Source organism: Corella eumyota, chromosome 4 (assembly GCF_963082875.1).
Source record: "Corella eumyota chromosome 4, kaCorEumy4.1, whole genome shotgun sequence".
NCBI classification, from domain to species: Eukaryota; Metazoa; Chordata; class Ascidiacea; order Phlebobranchia; family Corellidae; genus Corella; species Corella eumyota.
Window position 1 is genome coordinate 13,532,918 of NC_137493.1, and position 18,313 is coordinate 13,551,230.

General features: G+C 33.0%; 2 protein-coding genes across 3 annotated transcripts; one reads left to right on the forward strand and one right to left on the reverse strand.

Annotated features, from left to right (window-relative positions):
- Window positions 1-113: 113 nt before the first annotated feature.
- Window positions 114-2,951, forward strand: LOC145750417 (tRNA (adenine(58)-N(1))-methyltransferase catalytic subunit TRMT61A-like). Its single transcript, XM_082566453.1, has 5 exons — window positions 114-370; window positions 760-901; window positions 1,124-1,266; window positions 1,438-1,561; window positions 2,098-2,951. Exons 1-5 carry the CDS (start codon window positions 188-190, stop codon window positions 2,550-2,552), a joined length of 1,047 nt encoding a protein of 348 aa, XP_082422579.1. The 5' UTR covers window positions 114-187; the 3' UTR covers window positions 2,553-2,951.
- A 492-nt stretch (window positions 2,952-3,443) lies between these two features.
- LOC145750142 (uncharacterized) lies at window positions 3,444-11,828 on the reverse strand. 2 transcript variants are annotated; one of them, XM_082566095.1, is made up of 10 exons: window positions 11,701-11,828; window positions 8,959-9,081; window positions 8,638-8,867; window positions 8,155-8,300; window positions 7,842-8,027; window positions 7,539-7,718; window positions 7,314-7,434; window positions 7,095-7,233; window positions 5,576-7,004; window positions 3,444-5,462 (listed from the first exon to the last, which is right to left on the reverse strand). In XM_082566095.1, exons 1-10 carry the CDS (start codon window positions 11,736-11,738, stop codon window positions 5,418-5,420), a joined length of 2,637 nt encoding a protein of 878 aa, XP_082422221.1. In that variant the 5' UTR covers window positions 11,739-11,828; the 3' UTR covers window positions 3,444-5,417. The 2 variants fall into 2 exon arrangements, with proteins under 2 accessions (XP_082422221.1, XP_082422222.1); XM_082566096.1 differs by lacking the exon at window positions 11,701-11,828 and adding an exon at window positions 10,411-10,774.
- Between the last annotated feature and the right edge of the window lie 6,485 nt (window positions 11,829-18,313).

The window sequence follows — 18,313 nt, forward strand, 5'->3', positions numbered from 1 at the left end:
TGGTCGCAGAAGTCACGTGGTAAAAGCATACATTGTTTAGTTTAAGGTTTTTTTAATTAGATAAAGAATTTTTTTGAAATTTTGACAAAAATAAATTTTTTTTGACAGAAATTTTTAGGGCAAAAATTTTAAGTTTTTAAAAAAATATTTTTTCTTTGTGACGTTATAGTCACTGTTCTGTGACGTCATGGGTTTTGATTCGTACAAGGAAAACGTCGAAGATGGTGATCTTGTGATAGTGTTCATGGGTCACGACTCGATGATCCCTGTAAAGGTGTCACGTGATGAAATAACGCAGACTAAATTTGGAGCTTTAAAACACAACGATTTGATTGGACACAAAACTGGAACAAAGTTTAATTGTTCAAGGGTATTTTTTTTAAGATAAATGTTGTATTACCGAAAACCATTTTTCGAATGTATTTTTTACCGAAAACTGCAATTCGAAAAACGATTTTTTACCGAATGCGTACATTATCGAAAACTAAAGTTCAAAAAACTATATTTTTCTGAAATTTAGATCGACTTTTTTTAATACTAAAGGATATTTTATAAAAAAGGGTTTAGGGTTAAAAAGAACGCTAATAAAATATTTCTTTTTCGGTATAAAGGCATATTGGGGCATATAATTTTGGTAATTTATCGCCAATTCTTAATTGACTCTGTCATTAAATTTTAACGAACACTTTATAATATGGCACACTATATTTAAATGAAAAAATTACTAACATTTTTTAACCTGGTTTTTACATTTTTTAGGGTTGGGTTTACATTTTAAATCCAACGCCAGAATTATGGACAGTGAGTTTACCCCACCGCACTCAAATATTGTACACCCCTGATATTTCAATGATAGTTTCTCAGTTGGAGTTATTTCCAGGTTCGGTCGTTTGTGAGTCAGGTGGGGTTTTTTTAAATATTTTTTTGTAATGTTTTTTTCAAATAGGGTGTGCAGTTATGACTTGTTTTTGGGCAATACGTAAACGCTGAGCTCAAGGGCGAATAGTGTGGCAATGGTAGGACTCGAACTCGAAACCTTTCGGCTGGTGGTCCGATGCCATGACCGCAATACCAAACCACCGAACTTTTACTAAAAAAAATATTTTTATTGTTTCGATTTTAGGTACTGGCAGTGGATCTTTGTCGCACGCTATCATCCGCACGGTAGCGCCAACGGGCCATTTACACACTTGCGAATTCAACGAAGGAAGATACGAGAAAGCCAAACTGGAATTTAAAGAACACAAACTTGATAAAAACGTTACAGTAAATATAAAATAGTATTTCAAAACTTATATCACATTTTCTTTTTAACTTGATATTAGTCATGTCTTTGAAGTAAATTTTCTTCTTTTTTTTATTTAATCATCTTTTTTGCTTTTTTTTTTTTTTTTTTTTAATTTTTTAAAGAAATTAATATTTTTTGGTATTATACAGGTGTATCATAGAGATGTGATCAACTTAGGCTTTCCGATCGAGAATCAAGCCGATGCAGTCTTCCTGGATTTGCCCAGACCTGATCTAGTAATACAGCATGCTGCTAAGGCTTTAAAACAAACAGGTAAAATTCCGTTATTTCACGAGTTCAAAAAAATTTCTCTATTCACAATCTATCTCTCAGTGTATTGGTATTATTAATATAATCTTTTAAAGCCCTATTTTAGACTTAAGGCCCTCGGTTTATATCTTAATTACATTAAAGTCTATTTTTAACCGAGATTTAACTGAGCTCCGTAAACTGATTTAGATATTAGTGATCCTTTAATAGTCTCTTAGGCTTAGATTGGCTTTGTAAATCTCGTTAACCGTTATTATTATATACAGTAAGCACTATTTTGTGCAAGTAAAATGTGGTTATTAAATATAATACTGCAACTAAGTAATTTTTCCAGGAATAATGAATATACAAAATACAGAGTAATAACTTTTTTAAAGCGGAACCAATAAAAGGGGAACTAAAGTTTAACTGACTGAATTTCAGTCCCGCTTTAAACATAAAAAATGCATTTAAAAATTAAATTTTCCGATTTTTGTAACAAAAGTACCTAAAAAGGCACATTTTTATTGATATTCCAAATACCAATTTTTTGTTTTAAGGAGGTCGAATTTGCACGTTCTCGCCCTGCATGGAGCAAACGCAGCGCACGTGCGCCATCATGCGCCAACCTGACAGCGGATTCTATGACGTCGAAACGGTCGAGATTGTCCAGAAGTCGCACAACGTTAAGCGTGTCTTTATTCCTGTTGCCGACATTGGGACGAATGACGTCAGGGGCTCCATCCCCAGTTCGTACGAGAAAGTGGGTCCGCTACCGGTGGGTGAAGTAGTGGTAAGGTCGAACTTAGGGGGCGGTGGGGACCAAGGGGGTACTCCAAATTCAAAGAAGAAGAAGAGGAAGGTAGATGAGGAGTTAAGTCGCGGAGATTTAGCGTTAAAGGGACAGACCCCATCGGCTGCGACGAAATTTGCCTTTTCTTGTCGGACTTGTGTCTTACCAAAAGAAATATACGGCCATACTGGGTATCTAACCTTTGCCTCATACATTGGATGACGTCACGGGGAAAGTGACGTCATTTTCGTGAGTTTTTGGAAATTTTGGGGGTCTGGTCGGGTATCGGGTTTCTTTTTATTTTATGGGTCTACGTGCCCCCTTTTTTTAAATTTAAATGATGACGCAACGCGGCTGGCCCCAGACTTACCTGTATTTAAAACCGTTGCGTTTTATATAAGGAGAAACTAATTTATCGGTTGTTTTTCGAATAAAATTCAAGAAAAAAATAACGATTCCACCTCGGAAAGTTTGTTTTATTATTCCTAGAAAATAAAGAAAGGAAAAAGGAGTCGAATTACTGTTCAAGGTTCACTTACAATGTAAATTTTATCATTATCTGACTGTGGAAATTCCCAGCTAAATAGTCTATTGTAACGCCGTATATCTTACAACATGTAAAAACAGGAAGCTGTTGCGCTATTCATTTAACAAATTAACAGCCCGAGTAGCTAAGCAACTAAAAACCAAAAATTTAAACTTTTGTGAAGCCTTGTGGTCAAAGTTTTTTTTTACTGCCTCAGTTGGAATTTTTTTTTCAATTGATTTGAGAACTTAATTTACAGTTTGGTTACTTTGGTCTGTATTTAAATTGGGTCTGGAAATTCCGTCTTAGTTTTTTGTTCGTTGAATAGATGTAATGAAAGATTGTTGTTGCAAAAATAAATTCTCTAAATAAGTCCAACAAAATGTAAATTTTATGTGAATCGCCCATTTTTTAAGGTATATACATTATTTTAAGGTTTTTAGACTTTATTCTAGGCAACAATCTATTTTTTGGGTTAAACTTACCAATTTTTAATTTATTTTATGCTATAAAAGTATGTCAATAAATTCCTATTTTATTAATACTTAGTAATAACAAATAAAAATATAGCACAAAATTTTTTTTTTGATTTTATTTAATACAGCTTCGAATAATTTACAATAATAAAGCATTAAATAAATAAAACAACAACACAATAATAAAACAACAATAACTTCTCTTTGCGCGTCTTTTAAAAGTCCACTTACTGTGGCTTTACTTATTATAAATTCACAATATTAACTACACCTTAAAGCTAAGCGAATAAATTACAAGTTGTGACGAATAAATATATCAACCGAACAAAAAAATGAGAAAAATTAAATGTTTTTTACAGGCCGTCTTTTTTTGGGGACGGACGGTTTTAGATACACGATTTTTTAAATAAAAAATAAAAGATTTCAAACTAAAAAACACATTTTTTCTACCTCCTCTAATCACCATGTCCAAAATACGTTCAGCCAACTTGAAAACATTCGCGTGCAAATAAGGGCGATATTACCTCGACCCATGATTTTTTAACCAACAAGGGCAAGGATTCGGCCTCCAATTCGACAAAGCCACGTAGCTCTTCTAATTGGCTGGCAAAGTCACGTGATTACAATGGCACTTGGCCAAGCGAACTTACCTTCGCAAGGATTCACCACTCACATGACCTGCCCGGCTTTTCCAAACCAAAGTATGGGTAATTTTAATTTGGTAATTTTGTGCTAGTTTTAAAACGAGAATGTTCTCAAGTTGGCGAACTTAAAATAACAAAACTCTTTTCCATGCATTCTGATGGGTTTTCAAATCAAAAGAAATCGTCATGCTTTTTGTGGTCGGATCAATTGGGAAATGAAATAAATAAATTGAAAATTAAAAATCAAATAAAATTAAAAAAGGGGAACATGGGCTGGTGGCTTGCGTTGTCAGGTATTGCACATTAATCACACGTGCAAAAAAAAAAAAAAAATGTGCAAATTAATTTTATGTAAATCAAAAAAAAAAACTTTTTTTTTAATTATGCGTAGTCATTGTGGAGGTGTTTAAGAGTGTTGTGTTGTGTTATTTGTGACGTAACAGATCTAGTTTGCGCTCGCGTGACAAGGAGAGACGATCGCTATTTAAATTTAGCCCAAGCCAGTCACGACTTTGTAAAAAAAAATCGCGAGTTATTTTGACTTGCCTTTTCTTTGCTTTATTTGTTGGCGTATAAACCAAGTTTTACGCCTGAAGCATAACCAGAAACTTTTTGGAAACGCTTCGCTAAGCCTTAATTGAAGTCAGCGAGCAATTTTCGTTGTTTTTAGTAGCAAAACTTAGATCGGCAAATTGTGGTTTAAAGTTTTAAACTATATCGACATGAACCGTTGTGAGTTTATGTCAATATTTTTCGCGCGCAAAAAACATAAATGTGTGTGTTGCTTTGTTAATTTCCATGCAAACAAAAATGAGGTGTTTTTAACATTAAAAAACTTAAAAATTTAACTAAAACAAAATACGTAAAGGAATCAAACGATTCATAACATTGAATTATTTCTTACAGAAATTGTGCTAGTGTAATTTGGCGGCGCAGAGCCAGCCCTATCTGTTTTGAACGCAAGGTGTTGTTAGTGCCAAGTTGCCACGTAGAAAAGATAGGAAAGGGGGTAAGGGGTTAATTGGGGCTGTTACGACCTAAAGACGACGATCTCTTTTGATTTTCAAACTTATCCGAATGAAGAATACTTTAACCACTTGGTCCAAAAAATAATAATTTACACATCGACTTACTGACGGTTAGTTTTGTTAACTTTGTCAGTTAGTCCGTTGCATTTTATCTGAGCTTACACTCAGACAAATGGAATCTAGTCAATACAAGTTTGTTAGTGGAGTTTGTAAGTTCAGTGGGTTAGCAACAATAAAAAAGTCATACAGCCTTTCGACTGTGTTCTAGAGAGTGGTCGTTTCTACAAATAAAGTTAATTTCCTATTATAGGAAGACTAGGCCGTAACCAACATGTTACGTTTCTTGGCACGAGCGTTCACCGTCGGTAGCCTCCCGCTGTTAAGCAGAAGTCTGTTGACGGGAACGTCGTAGTTCAAGCAAGATAGGGGGCACCTTCCGACTCGGAAAAGAGCATTTCCTGCAAATCAAAAAAATTAATTGTTAAAATTTGGTTTAATATATGCTACAGTTGTCCTATAGGTTAACTAATTTAAAAGTATAGGTCGGAGTAAATTCTAAACTGGTGCTTACCATAGCCGACATGTTGCCGTATTTTTTCATCCATTCTGGTCCACCTTCAACCATATCAACACGCGAGTTCTGATGTTGGGCTGCTGCGTAAAACGCTGCTGCGGCTGCATATTGCTGCATGGTGCTTGGCTGAGCCTGAGAGATGGAATATTGCAACTGGTAAGAACGATCTCCACACGATGGATATGATCGCTTGTTGACCAAATTGCTGCTGTTGTAGCTGTCCCCGACACAAGATGTTTGGAAGCCGGGTGAGCTGCGTGCCGGTGATACATTCCCGTAGTTGGAACTGGGGTAGTTCGACTGGGGACTGTATTGGGCCGCTGAAGTGGGTGACATCATCCCGCACATTGGGGGAGAGTGGACCTCTTCTTTCATCGTTTGGCACAAGTTGGGCATGCCGTTGTTGGCGCACGAAACTTGGTTGTTATACGCTACGTTGTTGTTGTGCATGCTGTGGGGTGAATGCACGCTTTGCTGGTACACAGGACTGTGGTTGTTTGTGTACGAAACCTGGTTGGTGGTACCGTTACAAAGGTCGCCTTCGATAATTTCACTGACATCTCGGAAGAGACCATCGACGGATTGACGCATCGGAGGAGAAGAAACCTTGGACAATTTTCTTTGCTGCATGGCAGGATGGGGAGAAGTTTGGGAGCAAGCAGGGGATGGTGTTCCTTGTTGGTAGTAATCTGTCTCGTGGATCGGACTTGAGACAGAGTGTCCTGGGGAATATTGGGCGTTGTTGTTTGCCATGTACGGTTGGTAAGATCGTCGATGGTAAACGTTGTTATTTTGGTTAAGCTGGTTACCGTCCGGCGACGAGGGATTCGAGTTGCTTTGGTGTGAAATGCCACGAATCGTCAAAGCCTGGGGTCGGACTGGGGCTAATGTAGTGTACCCACCCTCGTACAAGTATGAGGATGGTGGAGTTCCTCCGCCGTGCAGTTGCGCCATAAATGTTTCATCCGCTCCATGTTTGTACAGCATTTGAGGGTGGTATGATGCTTCAGGGAACGATGTAGAGTGTTGGAGGGGCGTGTGATAACTGGGTGCTGCTGGGTATTGCATCTCGGAAGTAGCTCGGATCAGCATTTTATTAGGAGGTATCGAGAACATATCGGGTCCATAGGGGGCGCTCACTTCCACCGGACTCTCAATCGAGCTCATCTTTCGCTTGATCAGTTGTCTTCGGAGGATCGATTTTGTATCAACATTCTCTCCGAACGCCATTGCGTAGTGAGAACCATCCACGTGTGTGGCTCCAGGTGACGTCATTGGTGATGTAGTTGCGGAGTTGGACTCGGTATTAAGAGCGGCACTGAGCAAGGTGGATCTGTAGGCGAGAAATTGTCGCTGTTCGTCGGTATAATGTTCGGGAAATGGAAGGAAGTTGTGGTGTATGCGAAAATATGGAACGTCTTCTTCACTGCAAAAATAAAATAGTTATTTAAAAAACGTTCACACAGACATTAATTAGAAAAAAAATGTTTTCGTTTATCGTACACTCAAGACTTACTTGATGGCGATGTAGTTGCATACAAAAGAGTTTCCGATAGTCTCTTGTGATTTTTCAGCAGTGATGTCCATCCACACATAGGAGCCATCTTTTTTAATCAATCGAACAACGCAGGCAAAGGCCGAACCTTCTTCCTTAACTGTAAACAATATGACACAGTTAGCAAAACAGTACTTCAGTTTTGTAAGTGGTTAATGTAGGAAAATGTTGTTGACTTACCAAATTTAAGATGTTGTTGCTTTGCTTGTGGCAGATCTTCTGGATACACCCACTGATACCAACTTGTATTTTCCAATTCTTCGGGTTTGTATCCAAGTAATGCCTCGACTGTATTGGGGACCTGTAAAAAAAAAACATTAACAAAATCCACCTTTTTAAAAGTTATTTTATTATTATTACTTGAAAAAATATTTCTATTGGTTGTATAAAATGAATCTTTCATACCTCGAGGAATTTCATGTCTGGTCCATGCACTGCTTTGAATTCGGTTGCTCGTGGGCTTGGGTGATGACGTACATCGGACACTGGTTTGGATTCGACCGGGGTGCACACCGCGAAGAATACAGTCTCTGACCAATCGTTGCTCATCTCCGGTCTGTGGTAGCGTCCGGTCACGTGAACAATCTGATGACAAAGCAATGGTCATGATAGGTCAACTTTTAAAATAGCGGACAGTTCAAGATTTTAACATGTTTTTCCAAATTAGTACATGATATAAAATGGGTTTGTTTTTAGTTTTTGACCTACCTTATTTTTCCAGCTTCTCATTTGGGTTTTCATGTAGCGAGATGTCGACATTCGGCAGAAGAACGACAATTCCCTTCCTTCACCGTGGTCGTTATGTGGTGGAACGTCAAGTTGGGCTCTTATTTGGTCGTGGTCGTCCTTGTCAACAAAGTCAAAAATGCTGTCGCCTTGGCTAGCTAGTTCAACCTTAACAAAAAAACAAAATGGCGTCATGTTTAAAATCGAGTTTGAATTTTTGTCTAGTACGCGAAAGTCGCTAAGATACTTTTTCAGGTTTTTTATTATGTGTAATTGTTTATTAAAAAGTGCTTACCACTGTGTTGCCGAGGTAGTCAAGGATGTTATCGGACGAGTAAAGAATTTTACCATCGCGGTTAAAAACCAGAAGGAATCCACTCAGAGATGCGGAAAATTCCGGAACCAGTCCGCAACTCATCGACGCGTCGCAACTGATGCATTCTAGAACAACAAGCGTTTGTTTTACAAAGAAACAATGCGTTTGAATGTCTAACGTTTGCAAAATTATAACAAACAGGAAACAATAAACACAGAGAATGGAACTTGATTACAATAAAAATATTGCGTCAGCTTCTTAGGTAACCATGCTAATATACCATTGTTTAACACAATTCAAATTTTTGGAAAACTCCACCTATACTTATAGAATGGATCTGTTTTTTTTTCAACGTAGATATTTATTAACGGATATTTTGTAACACTTTCTCCGATTTCAGGATATATCTAACGATAATAGAACTCAATTCTTTCCGGACAATAGCCTAGTTTAAATACTGACCTTTCTTGAAGAAAGTAGCCTTTCTTATGAATGTGTTGGTAAGCGCTAGAATTCCAAGATAAGAGAGTCGCTCTCGGGCGCTCTTTTTTAGCGGCAGCAAATTTTGGAGTTCCCGAATTTCGGCGTTTATCAAATCGCGTCGTTTCTTTGAAAGGATTCGGGGCTCAGGGCCGTCCGTGTTTGTCGGCGTAGGCTCTGTCGGCTGCACGCTGCTCGATGGGTTCCACCGTCTGTGACGTCATAAATAAAGCATTTTAACGTTTTCATTGTCTATCGTGCTATGCATTAAGTGTTTTTTTTTTTGAAAAATTATAGACTTACCCGCTCATAATTGACTGTGAAAAAAGGATGCACTCGTTTTTGACTTGGATATTTGTGTCTTTAGGTGGCGCCACTTCGATCATCGATTGTAGTGGCGACCTCTGGTGTTGCATAACGTAACTTCTGCGCAGAAAAAAAAGATGCCATTTACCGATTAGTTTCTAATTTGGTTTCACGGATTATTTTCGGATAATGACCCGAATTCTTATTACTGGATAGGTCGAGTAAAGGTTAGAATATTAGTGTGTCAGTTATAATTACCCACAATCGAATTAAATAAAAACGGTCGCAAACTTTGCACGTTTTTATGACATTTTTTTATGTGAACACATATGCCCTCCTGGTCTTAATGTATATTGTAAATATATACAAGCCGATATTGCGCGGGTGATTATTAAATGATGACTTAACAAATCGAGATAAGGTTGGATTTTTATGTGTGATTTGAGTTGATTAATTAGAATAATAATATTTTTATTGGACTGCGATATGTTTGTAAGTATAGCGTGCGGCATATTCATTTATCTGGGTCGCAGACACGGCCTGACAAGAATGCGTCTGCGTGTCGTCCCATATAAGGGCATTGCAAGTCACGTGACTGGCCTAACGCATCTCCGATACCTAGAAGTCGGAGGCTTAGCGAATTAAATATTTGGACCAATCAGGACGCGAGCTTAAGCGCGATTTTCCGCGAACGGCCTGGAGCGTAGCTTGAAGGCAGGCCAAAGTTTTTTTTATCGGATTTGCATTTTTCGCAGAGGAAAAAAAGGCAAAAATTTGAGATTTTTTGCAATGTAACGGCCCAGACTAAAATGACTATAATTTAGCGAAATTTAAATTTTTTGGAAAGTTTTCAAAAACCTGAAAAATCAAATATCAAATGCAGGCCCGTTGTAATTACATATTACGAAGCCCGTAATTACATTTAATTGGAATAAAATTGCTCAAACTTTGCCGTAATTTTCCACTGTCCAACTAAACAATGACGTTATCAGTAATTTTCGACTTCCAATTAGAGGTTATTTTATTATCGCGATTTTTTGAAATTGACAAAATTAACGGACTCATTAAAATTCCAACTAAAATTTAATTTTTAATCAACAACGTCACTTAAAATTAATTTACAAAACTTAATATTGTACAAAAAAAGCTAAAAAAAATAAAACACTAATTAAAAAAATGATTAACGCCTAATTTATTGAGTTAAGTTACTTCGAAAAAAAAACAAATTTATTTAATAATAAACACGTTACAAATTTCTTTTGAAAATAACAAAACGTAAAAAATTGTTATTTCCCAATTACAATCAAGGTTAAAACTTTTTAAAGACGCAAAACATTTACACTTATTAAAAAAATATAAACAAGCTTAAAAAACAAGTTAGATTTTTTAGTCTTACTTAAATTAAAAATAAATCTAATTCTGAAATACAACTTAAAATTTGTTACTTACGATGGCTTTCCGTTGGGCGCCATTTTTCTTGATTAAGTATTTGCAATTTACTCAAAAAAATATCTCTAACTTTTCGGAGAAAACTTTAGTAAATAATAGAAAATGGCGTATATGTCTGCTCTCTATGCCTAAACTTTGTATGTATAAAGGCTCCGCGCTTAACGCTTGGTTATAGGTAGGCCTTCTTTTTTCCTAATGCTCTCCTCGCCGCGCTCTTTTTTTCTCTCTCTTTCTTTCTCTCGTTTTTCGCTTGTTTTTTAGGCCGATTATGTCGTTACCCAAAAATAAACGACATTAGCGGGATTTTAAAAATATATCGGCGAATTTGAGAAATGTTCTTGAATTATACAAACCAATTTAATGCACAAATAATCTTTTAGAGATCTATTAAAATTCTTTAACATTAATTTGATAAAAATTAGCTTAATTTTTGTGCTTTTTAACAAAAACTCTCTTAAATTTTAAGTATATTAAATATATCAAACTCTGCCAATTAAAAAACTATAGAAATGTACCAAAAACTTAATATATTTTGAAAATAAAACTTGTTTTTTTGACGCGTTTAACAGGCTAATTCAAGCGGCAAGTTTTTATGCTATTATTCTATAACCCTTAAAAATGCCTTAGCTAACAAAAAACATTTGTTTAAAATAAGTGAAACGAAGCGAATACGCCAAAAAAAACAACAAATATTTTTATACCAGTAAAAATAAAAAGGACCTATTATTTGTGACACGGGTTGTGCTTTTCAATGCTTTGTAAATAGAGTTGGCTTTTTTAATGGCAACATCATTAGCGCCTTGAGTTAATATGCGAATATATTTTAAACGAAATTTAAAAACCAATTTATTATATTCTTATTGTAAAATATTATTTTAGAGTTGTTTACATCCTTGCAAAAGCAATTTAAATAATAGAATAATGCCGTATTCATTTTTGCTTATAATAAAAAAGACCTTGTCGCTATTAAATGATTCATAGCTCTAATACAATAGCCCATTGTACTTTAGGCTATTCACACTAAGTTTTAAAGGCATTATACTTTCTAAATTCTATCAAAATACAGAATAGGCATAAAACACCTTTATCCTATTATCCTACACTTTTAACAGTTAGGGGAACTTCCTATTATCCTACACTTTTAACAATTAGGGAAAAGAATTACCAGAAAATTTACTGATCTCTATAGTCCCTTATTTTACAGGATGCAATATCATATTATATTACCCAATCTAAACCAAGCAACTAATAACTACATGAAAGTTAGCCTATACAACAACAACAACTTACGAATAGAAGTATGGCGGCGGCTGTAGCTTATGTTTCATATTCGTTTTTTTGATGGTAATTCCAAAATTTTTTAACTCCCAAATTGAAAGACTGTTTGAATTTTTATTGCGTTTAGTGCGAACAATTGTTAAAACCCGTTTTCATTTATAGGAAAAGGAACTTGTGCGTTTTCGCTTCGCTGATCAGGTATTTTTATATATTACAAAGGAAATGGTATTGATGTCTATTTAGAAACAGGCAAACTACGCACTAAAAAGTTGAATTTTTAGCCTGAAATAGGTAGTGTGCCTGCTCGCGCGTAAAATGTATCTTTAGACCTAAACTTTGCGCAACTAATGACGTTTAAAATGATCCAGGCCGCTTTTTTAGAGATTTTCAAGCTTTGTTAAACGCGTCAGGATTACGGACCGCCGTTAAAGCTTACGTATTGAAAGTACGTCACTGTTTAGCCTAGCATTTTGCCGTACAGGTTTAGCGGACCGCGACACTGATCCAGTAATAATAGATTGCTATCTTTAACGTTAAATTTGATTTTAAAATACGCTAATGTGCTATAAAAAGAGATTTGATTTGGACATTTTGGGTTTATACAATATTAGTAGCGCGCAAGAATTTTAATTATAATTCAGTGTTGTTAATATAAATATTACAAACATTGGCAAAAACAATTTGATATTTAAATGCAACCATAAGTGTACGTGCAATTTATTTTTATATTTATTTGTGTGTTTATTCGCATTTTCTTCTACGCCTTTTAGGTTAACCGTATTGCTAATGCTCTAAAATGATTTTAAGATAAGATATGGCGTTTTGGCAGCATATAGGTGAAGTCGCGCCTTTTTAGGAAATATCAAAGTATTTTTTATATCTTTAATCTGGTTTAATCGGATCGCATATACTTAGTAATGTTTTGAAATTAAACTCTGAGATCGGAAAACTTTGAGAACATGCCCTAGGCTCCTTATGCTAATGAACCTATGTTAAAGGCTAGTAGATTTCCACTAAAATTGCTATGTCCTAAATGCGCTTAAATTTATTATTATTTAATTTAATAAATTATTAACTTGAAAAGCTTAAAAAATTTGGAATAAAGTGGTTCTATTTTTGGGTTTGTCGTTACAACAAATTGCATTTTATTCTAAATTTAGAAGATGATTCTAATTTTATCAGTTTGGAAGCTTAAACCACAATGACTCTAAAATTTTGGGAGAAAATTTACCCCAAAGGCGTTAACATTACAACAAGCTCTTTGATAATCTACAACACTCATAATAATTGTGTTGTAAAGTATTTTATTACTTAACTTCGGAATGTTGAAAAAATGTAAAATGTTTTTTCTGATGTTTTTAATAAAATTTTAAGCATTAGAATGCGGTTGTTAAAATTCAATTTGACATAGAATTTAGGATATGACGTAATATTAAACCCTAGGGCTAAGAATCGCACAAAATAAATAAACACAATAATTACGTCACAGAGTCTTGGTTAAATTTGTCAATTTATTATCGGGTGGGATTGAACCAAATGCAATATTATGATTTTGATAGCTATCTTGCTTTCTATGAAATTAAAGTTTATATTGTTTACCATATAACAGTTAGGGTCATCAACAATTACTTTAATATCACGTACGCAGTTGATTGTTTGTTAGAGTTTGTATACCAACAATAAATAGAACAGCTTTTTAATTAAATTTTAACCCGGATCTAACTAAACCTGTGAAAAAGGGTTAAAAGTTTCTTTAAATTTTTTGGGTATTTTTAACAATAAAAAATACAATATTTATATTTTTTATACCAGTTAGTTTGGTAAATCAATGTTTTAAATGGTAGCAGAAGTTTATATATTGTAATATTGAGTTAAACTTAAAAATAAATGTAAGTATATTCAGTTTATTAAAATGGTAAACAATTGTTTATAGCTATAAATTTATTTTATTAATAATAATATTTATTTACTTTTTATTTACCCATACAGGCCAAGAAAAAAGAGGCCTTTTAAAAGTTTACATGTTATAACCTTTAATTATACAAGATTTAAATGGGAAATTATTTCTCTCCAATATTTGGTTTCCTAAATTTGAAATTTGCCGTCGCAACAAAGCGTTAATCCCGTCAAAAAGTTTCTCCTTTAGTCGAGATTAAGTATAAGATTAATGTTACTTGTTTCTCTCATTCCCCTCACCTTGCAAAATTTAGGATATATTCTAATTTCTATTTATGCTACAACGTTTTCTATTTAAATACAGCGCCGTTTTGGGTTTTAGGAATTTGTTTAATTCGTGTAACTTGCTTAATTATTTAATTAAACAACGAACCGCTCATTTTGCTGGGTTTTCTAAGAATTTGTTTGTTTGTTAATTATGTTAAAAATCTTTAAACACGTCATCGGAACAATAATATCCTGCTGGTACAATTAAGAAACCAACAAAAAGCAATTACGCGGAAGAATATGTTTCTGGCGGATGAACACGCAAGTCCGGTAATCGACCGCACAATATTTCAGCAACATCGAAGGTTAAAATATAGCTAGAGGGTAAATTAGCATACCATCTCGCAGGCTGGGCCTAATACTGTGTATACGGATTTAAACATGCCCGTTTTCAATGATCCGTAAATGATTTTAAGCTAAATTTACCTTAATAAATATATAAACAAATACACCAAAACGGACTTACAAAATTTTGAAAAATATGAGTCATCGAGTAATTAACGTTTTTACCGATTTTTTTGGCGGTTTTTAAAAAGGTTTTAAGTAAGATATATCCTTCCGTACGGCGTTCCGCTATTGTGAGGTCATATTGTGACGTCAATTGCGATTTTTTTGTTCCGGTAAAGTGACAGCGACGCGGGGTCTAGAATTTAGAGTGCGTCAGTTAGTTATTTTACGGCGGTCTAGTAAATAAATAGATGCCTTTTTTTCCTACAAATAGATCACTAAGTTTCAAATCTAACAACACTGTTATGACGCAAGAGATTTTTTTTTGCATTTTTTGTTTTGTGCTTAATGTTAAAATGCCAACTGTATGTGGTAACTAGGCTTACCATAGAGGCCTAATTGCCCATTTAAACTTGTATTTTTAGAGTTCTATAAAGAGTTCCTTTAAATTTGGTGATATTAAATTTATTCTTTTATTTTATTTTTCACATTTTGTTTTTGTAGATTGTTGTTTTAGCGTGATCTTAAATGGCTATAATAAATTTTATTAAAATACAACGAAACCACTCCCGTTCGTGTGTTGCCATGTAGCGTTTAGATTTGTTTTTTTAAGATCAATTATATTTTTAAAATTTGATTGAACTTTTTAAATGTCATTAAAAATAATTTTAAATGCCAATAATTACGTTAAAATTATATTTTTTATATATATAGTTTATGTAAAATTTTTTCTTTGTCTTAAGAACTTTTTAAATTAATTTAATTGGTTATAATTGCCATTACCTAATCGTTTTATTATTTTAAAATGGTGCGATATTTCGGCTTACAGTAATGCATCTTTGTCGCCACCTAGCGTCTATCAAAACGTTAAATGTCACCAGTCTCACATGCCTCCTTAATTTTTAAGATCACAACATTAATATTCTAAATAATTATCTAAAACGTTTCGTAGAATGCGGTCGGCCGTTCCGAGTACACAGAATAACGTTATTTCGAAACAGTCGTGTTTCTTATGAAGGCTTAAAGCTGACCTTTCTAAGGCACTGTTTAGCTCCTGGAAAACGCTAATGTTGAATGCAAATTAAGTGTTCTACATTGTCAGCCTTACACGCTTTATTATCATTGCCTTGGCATCCGTACAACACATGCGTTAAGTAACTGTGATGTAAATTAATTGGCAGCTGACTTCGTTTAATAAATTATTTTTTATTGTCATGACATTGCTGTAAAAAATGAATAATAATTTATATTTTAATATATAAAGTTCTTATAATAATAGATTGTTTAACAGCTAGATTTTTTAGTATTTACAAAACTAAACTTTAGTTCTATATTTACAATATCCGATCTGTACAATTTATTTTTAATATAGCCTTATTTTTGTATTTAAATATAGAGTGTAATTAGTGTAAGTGACGCACTGGACAAAAAATAATTCCGTTGGACCTATTTAGCCCCAATAATTTAATCCATAACAGACATGCTAATTACACACGACCGAATTTTTATTTGAATATTTTGAGTTTTTTCCGTGTAGAAGGTCGTGATGTCACGTGACCTAAAGTAGGGTCACTCAAAAGGACATATGAATAATTTAATTTAACTTAAACTTGTGGAAATAAAACTTTTCAATTTAATTAAAATTCTTAAAAAAAAATTTAAAATGAAAAAGTTGATTTTAAATATCTTATCCATTTAAATTAATTTTTTTAGAATAAATAATAAATATAAATACATATTTAAAAGCAATTATTGCCTATAGTTATATACACAATCAAACTTTTTCATATTAATAATTAAATTATTTATAATAACTTTAAACTACATTACATTAATTTCAATTAAAAGTTAAATTTTATGCAATTTGCTTGAGCAGTTTTAAAAGTGTTGCAACTTATTAATTGCGCAATAAATTATTTTCTGAATTTTTTGTGACAGCTTTTGACAAATCGACAACAAACATTAGTAATGTTATTTTAAAATCAAATATTATATTTTTGCTAATGTACATTTTGTTTTTATTATCGTTTTTTTTTTTTATTTAAAATTTTAAACCAGTTTAAAAATAATATATGATTTTTATTATAAATAAATAAACTATTTTTTAAAATTTAGTTATTGTAAAATGATATCATGAGGTTTACAAGTTAAAAAAAATATTAAAAATTTTATTTTTATATTACTGCAAAATTAATTGTTAAATTGTATGCAAAAAATGTTTAGTCTATTGCAATATACTGTAGCCCATAGGATGACTATGGATTTTACAACTTGCGAAACTGAAAATGTCAAAATTTTAATTAATTAAAAATCAAAGCTGCTGTATGAATCAGAATTTTTAAAATAATTTAACTTATTTGGGAATTTTTGGTAAAATCAGTCCTAGAAGTTAAACACAAAAAAATTACGAATTTTTTCATTCTTAAATTTAAACTTTTAATTCTAAATTCGTTAAATGACTCGATTTTTAGCCAGCAATTTTGATTATGAGATGTTCGCGTCTTATTGGCTTAGATTTTTATTTCCGGTGACAAACATTTGTGACGTCACATCGGTAAAAAGACTATCAGCCAATTAGGTCGCCTCAAAGTTTGGGCAACTATAAACATAAACAGATTTTGCTCCTAAAATAAGACCTCAGCATCCGATTTGTAATGTTTTGGGTATGTGTATATTAAATCCGGTTTAGAAATATCTTCAACAATTGAAATAATTTGATTATGACTGTTGAACATATGTTTTTACTATCACGATCTACGTGCAATTAGTATATATACACAAAATGGGTTTGGTCAATATATGCTATATGGACTTTTACGCCTATTTTATGTGGACTATATCCATGCGGTTTTAAGTTTAGTTGGTCGTACTAAAAATTCATTGTTTACAGTTTAACTTACGACTAAATGAAGGAAACTCTCTATCCGTTTTTTTCCCAAAACAGCTTGCCGGCAATATTCTTCAGCAGCCTATATACACCAAAAGATATTATATTATATAAAACATGATAATTACTAATTGTATAAAAAGTTATTGCTTTATTGTAGCCTCTTTAAGTTCTATTAAATGTCCTAAGCTTAAATTTACACATTTAATTTAAAAATTTGCCCCATTATAACTTGATTTTTTTTGTTTTAATATATATTAATATTCTTGTTAAACACTATTTAAAAACGTTTAGTTATTGCACGATTTGGCCTTTATGATCCAATTAATAACTGACGTTAGCAATTAACGTGGCATTTGAATTTGTAAATGAATTTTAAAGTCAAATTTATATTTACCTTATTCGAAGTAAAAATTAGGTTTTTCTATTTCTTATGTTTTAATTATGTAAATAAAAAAGCCTATTTTTTTCGGACAAAGTCTGTCTCTAACCTATAAATTTAAAACATATTAATAAGTTTAAATAACGACCTTTATTGCTTTTTTAATATATATATATAATTATTGCTTATATAATATTATATTGGATAGGCAATAAGAACTTAGGCCTAGTTTCTTATTGTTAAAACTTTAGGTAAATCCTAATCTTTATTTTTAGTAACCTTAATTTTATATCTTTTTAAATTATTCTACATTCACTTAGGCCTTAAAACCTTTTTTGCCCAGTCTTAGAAAAAATTACATAACTTTTAATAAATAAATGAGTATTTTACAATATGTTTTATTTAAAAAATTAAACTTTAAACTAGACTATAAGCTTCTTTCATATTTTAAATTTTATAAATTAACGAATATGCCTTTCAAATATTTCTGATTCTATCAGTTTTTTAAAAATTATTTTTCCTATTTCTCGTGGGGAAAAAATTATAACTAAATCTTGAGTTATGTTAAATTTTCAACGCGCCTTACAATATTATGGCAATCAGTTTTTAATGCCAACTTTTCAAAGCTTGTAATTGTCGGCAATTACTTGGTATGTGTGTATTCTAACAAGCGGAAATAATGAAAG